Source organism: Thamnophis elegans, chromosome 1 (genome assembly GCF_009769535.1).
Source record: "Thamnophis elegans isolate rThaEle1 chromosome 1, rThaEle1.pri, whole genome shotgun sequence".
NCBI lineage: Eukaryota > Metazoa > Chordata > Lepidosauria > Squamata > Colubridae > Thamnophis > Thamnophis elegans.
The window spans coordinates 80847096-80860918 of NC_045541.1; the positions used below are offsets into that span (position 1 = coordinate 80847096).

Below are 13823 nucleotides of genomic sequence, written 5' to 3' on the forward strand. Positions count from 1 at the left end.
TTGCATTATATGGTTTTATTAAAATGTAATATTAATCTTCGACACATTAATTTGTATTCCTCACTAAAGTTTTTTAATACAGTTTAATATATTTATTTACATACATATTATTTTATATGTTATATCTAAATAGATAAGTGAATTGAGTTGCTATAAATAAAGTCTCCAATTGAGGAAAATCTCGGCAAAAATGATCCTTTATTCTTTCTCTTTAAATACTAAGGACCTGAAAGTGCTTATGTTTAAAAGAACAAGATTTATAATTAGTATTGTAAAGGGTAATTACTAACATGCACTTTTCAGTGTATTATATAGCATTTCAGCTGCCCTAGAATAATTGCAGAATCCATTATGATAGTCTCCAAACTTTCTTTACATTTTCTTGCCCCACAAAAGTTGCAGCCCGTGCAGAACCATGACTCACATGTAAGCCAAATTCCAAAATTGTTACAAAAGCAGTGAAGAGCCTTACGGTATACAAAAGGCAGTCAGATCTACTGTGGACCATAAGTCATTTTACAATGAGATATTGTTAAAAGATTTTACATACGTCAAAAAGAAAATGTTTCAGGCTATCTCAAAAAAGCCCAAAGATTACGAGAGTTTTTAACACATTGCAATTGTTAATTGATAAAGTATTTGTAATCTGCCTCATACAACTTGCATCATTAACCTGTCTTCCCCTCCCTTTCTGTGCCCTACCCGCCTCCTCCCAATTAACATCCTACATCAGTCAAGTTAGTCTGTGCAGCTCAGGGAAGGTTATGCCTTTTAATAAAATGTGTTACCTGGAAAAGCTGCTACCGGACTGCCTCTGATTTTGGTGAATTGGTTAATATTTATTAAACCACATCTCTAGTTATCCCAGTTTAAGAAGATACCTGAATAGAAGTGATGATCAATCAACAAGAGCATAAGATATTAATTAAACAACATAATTCTTTTGTTTACAAATCACTCCTCTCTCTTGTCAGGCTTTGTTTGGGCTGTCATTGTTCTTTGTGATTTGTGTTCTTGTAACTTTCAACTCTAACCAGCTTTTGCGAGGCAGTGATATCATCAAAGTTTCAGCATTGCCAGATGCTTGGCCCTAAGCTTGCTGGGAGAGCAAAAACAGTGTTCTGTACATAATAGTGCTGTAAAACTATCCAGCTGATCAAACAAAGCTATTCAAACATTGCCTCCTCTTTTAGTATGTTACAATTCCAGTTCTGAAATAGCATAGACATGTGTAAAGAGAATAAATAACTTCTTACATATAAACCTCCTCTGTTTTGTAAAGAAAACTTGATTGCAGATATATATTGGACCTACTTGACAGATAACAAACAGATAGCTTTGTATTGTAATGGTTCCACTTATTGGAGGTTTTAATTGAAAACAAAATGGCTGATTCTCCCCGCCCCCTGTTTTGAAAGAATCCATCCCTCCAATACTTTAATGAAACTTTTTCTCAGAAATGGTCAATCTGGCATGTAACTGGTCAGTGTTGTAAATAAAAGACTGAACCAGAGGTAATTTTCATTTGATATAAAAATAATCATCAACAACATATTTTTATTGCAGTAACTGACCAGAATTCTGTATGTAGTCAAATGATTAAATAGCCGTTTTTATTTTGACCAAAATAACACAATATAAAATTATAGCTAAGTCGTTGAGGCAATCACAGCAATAATTATACCAAGATTTAATTATGTTCAAGGAAATGATATTGACTGGTTTGTTAAACTAATTCTACATAAAATAGTTCAGAACTCAAATTCTGGGTATTTTGACCAGAATTTGAGTTATAAAGCAGGCCCTTCATCTTTATGGAGTAAGCAGTATAAAAGAATGTGAGGTATGGGTATGATAAATTCTTCTCTGCAAGATGTGATCGTAACGTGTGTTTGTTGGTTGATTCGTATTTGCTCTTGAGAACAGCTTCAGGAAAACATTAAAATGTCCTAATGTTGGTGCTTTTTGAAATTTAGAGACACTTACTTGATTTTGGCTGGCCTTAAAAGAGGGGGAAACATTTTCTGGGTAGAGCAGGTCAATCCAGTTTGGCTTTCTAGCATGCTACATAAGTGCAGTTAGTACCCATAATCAGAATGACCTCTCTAGAAAGTCCATGGTGTTGCAATTTTTGAAGGAATGTTATTTTCCATGTTAAACTATAATTGTCTACAATAAACCAAGTTTGCATTCTAAAAAATATAGAACTTGAACCCATTGTACAGCAGTACAAGTAATGTGCCCATCTTTAAACCTGTCTCCCTTCCTGGTACCACATTGGTCACACTTTTGAAATATAGTCCTTAAAAATTTGGACTGAATCCTTTCCAGAGCATGGTCCCAACTGAACATCAAACAGAAGCTGTATGCATGAGCTTTAAAGCTATTGGTCTATGCTGTACCATTCCGGGGAAGTAGAAAATAGTATAACTACCATTATACTACATTTGATATAAAGTGATAAAAGACTAAGCCCAAATGTTTAAAGAACTATATTTTTTCTGGCTCTATAACCAACAGGCATAGTCTCTACATCACTTCGTAGAAATTAAAATTTTGTTTTTATTATAGTTGATCTCAAGTTTTTCCTTAGAATAGTAAGTATCTAGAGTCCTCAGAATTCATTTTAGTCCAGTTGATATTGTTACTATATCCACTGCATATGATTTAAGGCTGCAAAATGCCCATTAACTAATTATGGGGCATAATCCTCTAAATTAATCATTTTCATCACAAGATGGTTGATGTACGAATAAAAGATATGGGGAACTTTATTTGTAAGTTGTTCTGTCCCTTTTCTACTTTAATCTGCAGTGTTAAAAATATTTTCCATGAAAGTACATATTTAAACAATATTTCAGTGCATGTTCAAATGAACATTTTGAAAATATTTTCTCACAAAATTTATCTCCTACAATAAACATTCCAGTATTGCAAATAAATATTTGAATGAATTTAAAGAATTATTTCAGTCATTAAATAGATTTACAACACTTACACCAGTGATAGCTCTGTCCCTAACTTGTTTGCCTACTTTTCCAGTTATTGTATAAATCTCCCCTACAGCTTTTTTCACCTGGACTGGAATTCCTTTGTATACAGATTTTTCCATATATAGTAAAATAAACCCAAATTGATTGGATTGGACTGGCACATTTTTTTTTCTATAGAGAAGAGTAGACTTTGGGCAGGATGCCCTGAGACATCATGCGTTGTAAAGTTTTCCAAGTCATGAAGGCTTCAATTAATGCTTTGAATTTACAGCATGTTAACATGAGCTCTTTTGTAATTTCATTTCCTATGCACTTTTCTTTCTCCTAAATTAAGGTTCTCCCATACATGACAGTGTAATGATAGGTTTCTTTCTTACCCCACAGATGCATGAGGTTGTGGGGATATACAAATAACTGACATAACAGCTGTCTAAACATTTTAATGTACAAATTAGATATCAGCACCCAACTTTGATTAGTTGGGTTACTTATTTTGGTTACTACACTTGGCCTAGAAATCTAAAAGAGTTTATTGAGATGGAATGTTGAGCTATTTTAGGGAAATGTTAAGAGGACTGGGAGAGGATTCAAGAAATTAGTTTTTATGTAGCCATTTGGCTGAAAAATCTCTTGCTCCTTTATGCTGCACTGCATCTTAGGAGAACATTAATCTGTCTCCCTAGATTTTTATGCTGTTTGGTAGCATAATAATAAATAAATGCCTTATCATAAATTTATAGTGCTAATTCAGAAAAAAGATAAAAATGAGAATGAAATATGAATGTAAAACATTACATGAGGAAAAATCATGATAAGGCCTATGTGAACTCTCTTAGTATCATGATAAATATAATTATAACTACAAGTATCTACTGTATGTCTGGTGAATATCTAGAGTTTTATTTTGTGGTAGCCCATAAATATTGGAAACTATTAATGATTTTTTTGAGGAGAGGGATATCGGCTTTGTTTAGCTGTTAAACGGTCCTGTGCATACCTACTTAGTTTGCCGATTTCCATTCTCCACACTTTTGCCGTTCCAGGAGGAATCATTCTGATATGCTTCCTTCTACTTTTTGTTAACGGTGGTGACCCAGATCATCAGATTTGTGAATTGCAGTTACTTTTTTTTTATAAAACCAAGCCACAATTTGAAGATGATCTGTTTCAAACCTGAGGAAATAATAGCTTCCAGAAACATTCTATGGATCACATAGAAGGAAAGGATAGAATGCACATACCCAGGAAGTAGGTAGGCTTGTTCACATATTATTAAAACCACATTATTATGATGTTGAGCTATGATTGCATGGAGGTTTTCATTGTACTGGAAGGCATGTTCTGAATTATATTATAGAAAGTGGCAATTCAACTTTCCAAACTTCCTTGAATGTGAAACACCAAAAGCTAGTTATATACATAGAGCTATGTTATATGATAGATTCATCAGAATAGAATAGAATAGAATAGAATGGGACCTTGGAGGTCTTCTAGTCTAGCTCCCTGCTCAAACAAGAGAACCTATATCCGTGGTGGCGAACCTATGGCATGTATGACACAGGTGGCATGTGGAGCCATTTCTGCAGGCACGTGAGCCATCACCCTAGGTCAGCTCTACCGCGCAAGCACACACACCTCCCGCCAGCCAGCTGATTTTCAGTTTTTCGCAGAGATGTGTGCACATGTGCCGGGGGGCAGGAGGTCACATGTGGAGGGGTGGCACCACTCCCCCACACCCCATCTTGGGCCTAGCAGACCTCCCTGAAGCCTCCTGGGACCCCACAGCCCATTTTTGGTCCCAGGAGGGTTTAGGGAGGCCTGCTAGCCCAAAACGGGGCACGGGGGGCATGCGTACATGCACTGGGGGGTACAGGTGAGCACACGAGCATGTGCTGGAGCAAGGGGAGAGTGGGGAGGCCCACACACAAGGGTGGAGGAAGCACGGATTCGCATACACATGCGCAGGGGGTGGGGAAATGGGAATCATGCATGCATGTGCAGGTGGTGGGGTACACAGGAGGCATTGCATTATGGGTGTGGGCATACACGAATGTGCTGTTGCACACATACGCACACTTTCGGCACCAGAGGAAAAAAAGTTTCACTGACCTATACTATTTAGTAAGATAAGTGACTAAATTATGAACTTTGAAAGAAGGATTTTAAAAGACTAATAGAAGTTGATTATCATGTCTAATCTGCTCCAGTATGTGTACTAGCCATGTAGCATTGCTTGAAGGCACAAATCATGACATCATCTTCCCACCACCACCAACCCACCCACCAGGAACGCAACTTCTACTTCTCTTTTTCTGCTGCATATTAAAAAAATTTGACTTGACCTGATGCAAGTGGTGATTTCTAGTTTGTGTGTTCTGTATGCAAATCTCTAGACTCTACCTGATTACTGTCCTCTGTGGCAGGAAGACCTGTTCAGAGTTCTAATCCCACTTTTCGCCATCTGGGTAACGTTGGGCCAGTCGTATTCTCTCTCAGCCCAGCCTACCTCACAGGATTGTTTTTGTGGGGAAAATAGGAGAAGGAGTAATTGTGTGCCACCTTGAGTTATTCATAAAAAAAATAAAGTGAGGATATTTTTGTTAAATTATGCTTGAAAGATTGAAAAAATAATTTAAAAATTAAACTAAAGTGAAGGTATTTTTGTGAAATTGTGTTTTTGTTTTTAATGAGCTAAAACTGATCTTTTCAGACACTTTATTCCTAGAGTCCAACACTGACTGGAAAAGCAGGACAGCTGCTGTTCTGAATTTAGACAGTTGTATAAGTATATTAGTTAATTTGCATATATAGACATATCCTAAAAGACATAAAAGTACCATTGTATACATCAGGGTATGGTAACTATAAAATAATTTTAATTTCTTAAGAATAAAAAGCTTTTTAAGTTTTTATAAAATATATAGTTTGTAATACATAAATATACTTCAGAAATATTTTGAATTTTATAATAAAGCTAGATGACCGCATGATAATCATATTTATTTCTTGATTTCAGGTGACTGTTACAACCATTGGTTATGGAGACAAGGTGCCTCAAACATGGATAGGAAAAACTATTGCATCTTGCTTTTCTGTATTTGCAATATCATTTTTTGCCTTGCCTGCAGTAAGTCCAAACTTTTTTTAGTTGTACATACATATATTAGGATTGATTTTTATCAGCCCTTATGTAATGTAATATTAACTATACATTAATTTTATCTACTTCTTTTGCATTGCACTGAACTCAATACAGCTTACAAAGGGTGAAAATTTGTTATGTTGACTGCCATAAGGGCAAAAACTAAAATATTAATTGTAAAAGCAAAATAAGGAATAATGTTGATTTAGATTTAAATTGTCACCCAACTCCAAAATGACTCTGGGCAGCTTACATGAGTTAAAGAGGGGGGGGGACCCAAAACAGGAAACATAAAGGCAATAATAAACATTATTTCAGTAAAACATGATGTTACCATTATCGCTTCAAACTTTTCTGAGCATTTGGTAGGATATACCTAGATCTTTATTTAAGTATGCTGTGATTTCCCTGCGATCTTGCGTTCCATTGCTGTCATATTCATACATACAAACACACACTTACTGTAATATACAGTAGAGATAGATTCTGCAGTTGTTTTCTACCATCTTCATATAATTTGATGGCAACATATGCTTTTGATAATTCTTAAGAAGGAAAAACATTTAATATGTAAGGCTCTTGCACAATGAATCACAAGAAATAGGTTTAAAATTCCTTGAAGTATTCAATATATAGTGATCTGCTGTCTCCCTGGCTTATGTCACTTTATTTAATTCCTGAGGGGACAGTTTTCTAGTGGAATTTGTTCAAAAATAAAAGTTAAGCAGCTGAGAAGTTCAGGGTGATCAAGGAAATATGTTAGCAGCAGCAATAACAATAATTTCACTGTTTTGTTTCCATTTTGCAGAAATAATAATTCAAAGCACTGCCAAAACCAATTCAAAAGATCCTGACATTTATGTATTCATTTTGTTACCAACCCCAGAATGTCATGGATGTATTACTTCAATATATGTTAATATTCATATATGTAAAATATATTATGAACAGCAAGAATAAGACCCACTTTTTATGCTATGAGTTTATATTATGCAACAATCACTCGGTGCAATTCCTAAGTGTGCAAATGCTAGAGACTATAAAATACTGGATATATTCCACCTCAAATAGAGTTAATTGGATATTTCAGGGATGATGCAGCTGTCAATAAACATGCCCAAATTCATTAAAATCTCATCCTTTGCTCCAAATTCCATGGTAGCTGAATTTACCACAAACCTTATATTTGAAATGGCGTTTATGTAACTGATTGATTGGTTTATTCTTCTAATTTCCTCTGTTCCTCAGGGAATCCTTGGTTCTGGTTTTGCTCTCAAGGTACAGCAGAAACAAAGGCAAAAGCATTTTAACCGACAAATTCCAGCAGCTGCTTCTCTTATTCAGGTGCCTTCATGCTTAAATACTAGTTTTCTTACATGTATTACAACTATTAAAAGGATAGATTTGGTGTTATGATTATCAAACGTTGCTCAGAAAGATTATTATTTTATTTTTCCAGTAATGAAACTGGGCTGATGATTTTCAGTCTTCATCCAGTTTTCATTTGCATCTACTGCAGAAGGAAGCAGTGTGAGGCTTTGAGTCATAATTGCATTTTTTAAAATTTGGACCTGTTCAAAAACTAAATGTAAAGTATGCTCAGTAACTCATTGTTTCATAAGAGGGACATATTTTTTTTCTTTTCTTTTATTCCTCCACTCTTCTCCCTCTGTTTTGAAATTTCTACAATTCCTGGCTTAGGGTATTCTTTAGAGATATAAAAGTGTAACCTCAACTAATATCTGAAAGATGCACAACTGTTTTCTTGCTAACTTTATTTTGTGTGTGTTTCTAACAAATATTTTAGACAGCCTGGAGGTGCTACGCATCAGAAAACCCAGATTCTTCCACATGGAAAATATATATTAAAAAGCCTTCCAGAAGTTATCACCTGTTGTCTCCTAGTCCCAAGCCAAAGAAAATAGCAATGGTGTCGGTAATGAATACCATTTTTTTTAATTTGATGTTTTTTATAACTTAATATTTAAAGCTGGGTGGAAATGATGTTTTTCCCATCAAGTAGGCGTATTGGTACATAGCCTTGTTCAATATTTTGACCTCTCCAAAATAAAGCATCCATGCAGAAGATGTTATTTTTCATGTAGTGTTACAGTGTGGAATATGAGAGGCTGCCTACCTGACATGACACTTTTATAAAATTGTGGAGTGTTGTGTTACTCCTTCGTTGTTCAGTGCTTCAAATGCATAAAAACTTCTCTTGTTTCAGTAACAAGCATAACGGGGTGGGGGGGCAAGTTTATCCTTCAAAATATTTTCTTCAGGAGAACATGCAGTTAGAGAAACTGTGAGGAATTTTAAAAAGGGTAACAAATGGCAAACCGTTATTTTACAATGTTTTGGAATATAGCTCAAGGGAATACAGTATTCGTCCTGAAATATTTTGCTGTTTATTTCTTCATGATAATGCCCTGAGTCCAGTATAATCTACATCTGAAATTATACCATCTAAATACATTTGTAATTGAACCAGCATCTCGAAGTATATTCAGTAGAATATATGTCACAGGAATACAGAGACCTATGGGGAAATTTTGCTTCATATGGGCTCTTCCTAGAAGCTAACTCATATTTTCAGTAGAATATTTCTGGTGATGCATAGCAATGGATCTGGTAACTTTTTAACTACTAAAATAAGACAGTGTCTTATTTTCTTTTGACCCCTGAAATAAGTGCTTGGCCATATTTTCAGGGAGGTCTTATTATTTTTGAGGTGCAGGAGGCGGCAAGCATGGTCACCTCATGGCTGCTGCTGTGTTGCAATATTTTCAGGGAGGTCTTATTTTCAGGGAAACATGTTATATGCATAGTTAACAGTTACAATGACAGTGACATAGTCCCAACAGATTTAGGAGACCTTTTACATGATTTATGAAATCTCTTCTACCCCACCCTTTGGACAAGGATAATGCTTCCTGTGCTGGCAAAGAATTCTAATTAAGTAGGTAGAGAAGAATTGTGTACAGGGTGGTCCCCACCCTCCAAAAAAACCCTGTTCAAACAAGGCAATTCTGTTTTGTTTATTTATATGTGTGATTTTAACTCTAATTTAATATCGATATTTCCCATTAGGTGGAAAAGATGTAGATAATTTTTTTATATTCATCTTTAAAAAAAAAAAAAGTTTCCAGAATGAAAAGAGGATAGAGGCATTGGGTATGTCAATACTCTGAGATGGATTAAAGACAACACTTCAAAATAAAGAAAATAGCTACTAGGTACCAAAGAACCAAACTGTAAAACGTTATGGGTCTTTGGTAACATTTCTAAAACTCTGTATGTTACCTAAAGAGAATCATAGAATCATAACTGGAAGGGACCTAAGGGTTTGTCAGCCTCCACACTGCCCTTTATGTGCTTCAATGGGTAATTATTAATGATTTCACAGAATAACTCCTGAAACCCCGATCAGATATCCAGGAGTTCAATGCCATTCTCAAGAAATAATATTGAGCCTGGTAAACAAGTTAATTCCTCATTAAGGACATCTGAAGCAATTTAATTTTGTTATAGTGAAGGAAGGATGGATGGATGGATGGATGGATGGATGGATGGATGGATGGATGGATGGATGGATGGAATGAATAGTGAGTCAAGTCATCACCTCATTTAGACTTTATTAATGACTATGATCATTTAATGTAAAAAGATTACATTTTTCTAAATAATTGCAAAGGAAGATCCATGATAATACAGTTGTAAAGCAGAAACATGTACCTTTTGAATTATAATGGTTAGAACATTTTACACTTTATTTACTCTTTTATGATTGGAATAAATGGAGGTTAAATTGTATAATATTCACATACATTGTAATTTCTCTAGGTTTTTTTTCTAATTTTAAATTATCCTATGGAGATGAATTAAAGGATTGGGGTTTGTTTTTTTAAAAAATATTTAAATAGTTGTTTTTGTTAGGTAAAAAAGAAGAAAACCAAAACAGAAAAGGATAATGGATCACTTTCTCCTGATAAAATTTTACCTGTTCCACAAATCACATTTGACCATGTGTTGGAGGATAGGAAAGCTGTTTTTCAAATGGATAGCTATGAAAATTCTGGTAAGACTTTCAGTTATTTTATTTACTAGAAGTAAAATGGCCATCAAATTGGAAAGACTAAAATATAACTTGCATGCATTAAAATAAGGAGCTACAATTTAAACGAGACCAAACTATGTTACTGGCATCTGAGTCTTAAACTCTATATTGTAGTTGTAATAATGACTTCAACGCCACACATCTTAAAGTTGCTAAGATTGAGAAATACTGGTCTTAAGTAATGTATTAATTCAATATTATTATGTCATGTATTATTTTCAGCATTTTTGTAATTGGTTGCCACTACCCATACAAATATATTTTTCATTGTTTCCATTCCAATGCCAATGATTACAACTTTCTGTCTGTCTAATGATATAAAGATATCATTGTGTCTAAGGATATCAGATGGAAAGTTTTTATGGATATGTGATTTTAATAACCCCAGAATGCAATAGAACATATAATTTCTATCTAGGAGGTTGTTTTGGACAAGGGTCTCTTTAAAAAAAAAAGTTTTTGCTTGTGAGAATTGATTTAAAATGTTCTGCTTCAATATCATTAAAATAGTATCTGGTCTCATCGCTCGGATATTTGCATGGATTTAGATTCAACAAATTACAATATACCTCTGCAATCCATCCCACGCTGAAAATACATTTATACAATAATAGTTCAATTCTTTTTATTCAGTTTTAGAACTACGTATTTTAGAACAAAAACCTTAGAAAACACTTTTAAAATCACAATTTTAAAGTGCTGGTGGGCTATATGTGTATGTGTATGTATACATATGTATACACATCTGCTTTAGATTTGAATATCTGGACATTTTGTATCCCTTTTATTTAAAACATATTTGACAAGTTTGTACAGATATATTGCAATTTTTAAAAATATGGAGTAGAAAACAACTATCTGTGAAAAATGGCACATTTGAATGTGTGTCAGGTTATAAGTTCACATCTAGTTCTGGATTTCTGAATAGATTATGCAAGTCAAAACATGTCAAAGCATCTCTTTCGTTGCTTTCTGGGCACAACTGATACTAACCTTTAATTGGGATTTCTAACGTTTAAAAGACAAGATGCTGACTCTAGTTTTGGAACAAAAATCTCCTTTCCTTCTGACATCTGTTTTTTGTTTCTCCCCCTTCTCCCTGTTTTCTGTTCTCTTAAAACTCTTACAAGTATACAGGAAAAACAGGCATGTTAAAATTTCTTGGTAAGTTAAGGAAGCTATCTTTACCTATAGCATGCTGGATTATGAATTTTAACATTGCTTGCCATGATTTCCATACCCTCTCGCTACTTATTAACTTAGCATGAAGTGCAGGAAGCAAATTGGCAACACTTCCTATTATTCACCTATTAAAGGAAGAAAACAGCTTATTTTTAAGATGACATGATAAGTACCTTTCATATTCCTATAATTGTAAGAAGCAGGTAGATCAGTCCAGAAACATCATCTAAGGAAGCAAAAGTCACATTTCCCCTTTCCAGCTCCTTAATATGTTGCAAAACTCACCAAGGAAACATGAGGGTCTGCAGAGGAGGAATTAACTCCTACAGATTCCATCAATGAAATAAATTTCAGGATAAGAAGATCACTGAATGCTATCACTGCCTTTTTTCCCCTTAATTTTTTTATGTTAGAATGTTAACATTTGTAGGCCATCCCAATCACTCCTTTCTGAATGGTGTACAACAAAGCAACTAAACATATCAGCATGCTGCAAACATTAAAAAAACAATCACCTCTCAGTCACCCAAGGCCAAAGGTCTGCTTGAACAGAACAGTTGTCAAGGCCTTATGCAATGCAAGTGTGGGTCAGACATGAAAGCTATTGCAAGGCCTGCAATCCGTATATCGCTCCTGATGTCTGCACAGAGGAACAGGGTTACCTTGATCAAGGCAGTTCCTGATATATGTTAACAATTGTTGTAGCACTGTTTATTAGAATATGCTGGGCAAGATTGTGTATTTTCATTTGGCACTTGTATAATACACAAATGACACAGTTGATGCATGTGTCTTACCAGCATTGTTTTAATTGAAATGATAATTTTAAAACCTTCTTTCTTGTTTTCTTAATTGTGACTTTGATGCTGAAACAGAGGCCCTAGATCACTTTCTCCTTCTCTGTTTCCCTGTTCTGTCCACTCCCTCTTGTCCATTTCATCTGTTTATTCAGACCGACAGCATTCCTGGACATCCTTTACTTCAGAGCAACCATCTCCCAGTTCTCCAGGTAAACTCAGCTATTCTTTACTTTCATACTCTTAACCTGCCTGAGGTTGGCATATTTAGTACAGATCCCCTGGCATGGAAATCATCTTGCACAGTCAAAATTACTCTGTGCTCTGCATATTTCCACTTGGGTGATTCTGTCAGATTACCTCTGAGAAAGTACATCTCGTGATAGAAAAAAAAGATTGCTTACCTCTGCTCAGGACCACATTAAAACCCTTAGAGGCTCTAAGTATTATCATGTTATGATAATAACCTAGAGGGTGAGGGTTATAACAGTATTGCCAGGACCTATGTTCATCATCAGTTTATTGGGACTTGATCTCAGTAAGTATTAAAGCAAGTGGTTAAGGCAGTGGATTAGGAGTTTGTAAGCCCTAGACACGGTGTCTATTAGATGGATTTGCCTCAATTTTATAAGATTTTTGACAGGAAGTGCTATTGTTAAGAACATTTTAAAAATACATGTCTTGTTCTGTTTCTAAAGTATTACAAGTTATTGGACATATCCAATAATATAATCTATTAGACAACACCCAGTTTAAGTATAATATTTATACTTAATAAGTGTTATGCTTTTATTTTTCTCATAAAATTCCACATGTTAAGCTTGCTAATATCCACAATTGCTGCAAAGTACTGTATATCTTTTAAGGTTCATTATATTTCTTTGCTTTTGTTAAATACATAGAGTTCTTATATCTAAAAGCACTGCTTTCTATATTACCAAAAGGGAAAAAATAGTTTACAAGGACAGACATTTATACCATAATCCCCGAGCAAAAACAACCATTAAAAAAAAACCCTCATCTTCTCCTTTTCTTTAAATAGACTTAGGTAGGAATACCATTTTTTTAAATTATAAACTTACATTTGATTCTGCCTTTTAATTATTTTCTCTATATTCCTCAATATTTTACAACTTTTAAAATGTTTTGTAGCCCTTAGATATAGATGACCATTGCTTGCCTGTTTTTCTTCCACAGTTAAAAGGAACTCTCCATTTTTAGAGCCACATACAGGACCATTCATTAGAACAAACAGCTTTGCTGATGAACTTGACCTGGAAGGGGAGACTTTGCTGACTCCAATAACTCACATCTCACAGTAAGTCACAGAATTCTGAACACCATTAACCCCTGATTAGAGTGCAGGCTAGAAGAAGATAAATTGTGATTATAAAACAAGGTTGTATAGCATTTCTCAGGTAGGTCTATGGAACAAGCTTGATTTTTATCCTTGCATATGCAACAACTTGTGCAAAATATCTTTAGGCTATTGTTTTTAATGTGAAACTAATGTTTTGATTAGACAAAACAAGAACAAACTGTGTTGCTTTCTGAAGGTCATGTAATTAATATTGAAAGTGCATTACTGCTGA

At 34.6% G+C, this 13823-nt stretch overlaps 1 protein-coding gene across 1 annotated transcript in view; it reads left to right on the plus strand.

Annotated features, from left to right (window-relative positions):
• Window positions 1-13823, plus strand: part of KCNQ1 (potassium voltage-gated channel subfamily Q member 1) — a 365934-nt gene that overhangs the window by 95669 nt on the left and 256442 nt on the right. The window contains exons 7-12 of the mRNA XM_032224810.1: window positions 6010-6120; window positions 7384-7479; window positions 7943-8071; window positions 10072-10213; window positions 12387-12443; window positions 13429-13549. Coding sequence (XP_032080701.1) covers window positions 6010-6120; window positions 7384-7479; window positions 7943-8071; window positions 10072-10213; window positions 12387-12443; window positions 13429-13549 — 656 coding nt within the window. The remainder of the gene's footprint in view (window positions 1-6009; window positions 6121-7383; window positions 7480-7942; window positions 8072-10071; window positions 10214-12386; window positions 12444-13428; window positions 13550-13823) is intronic.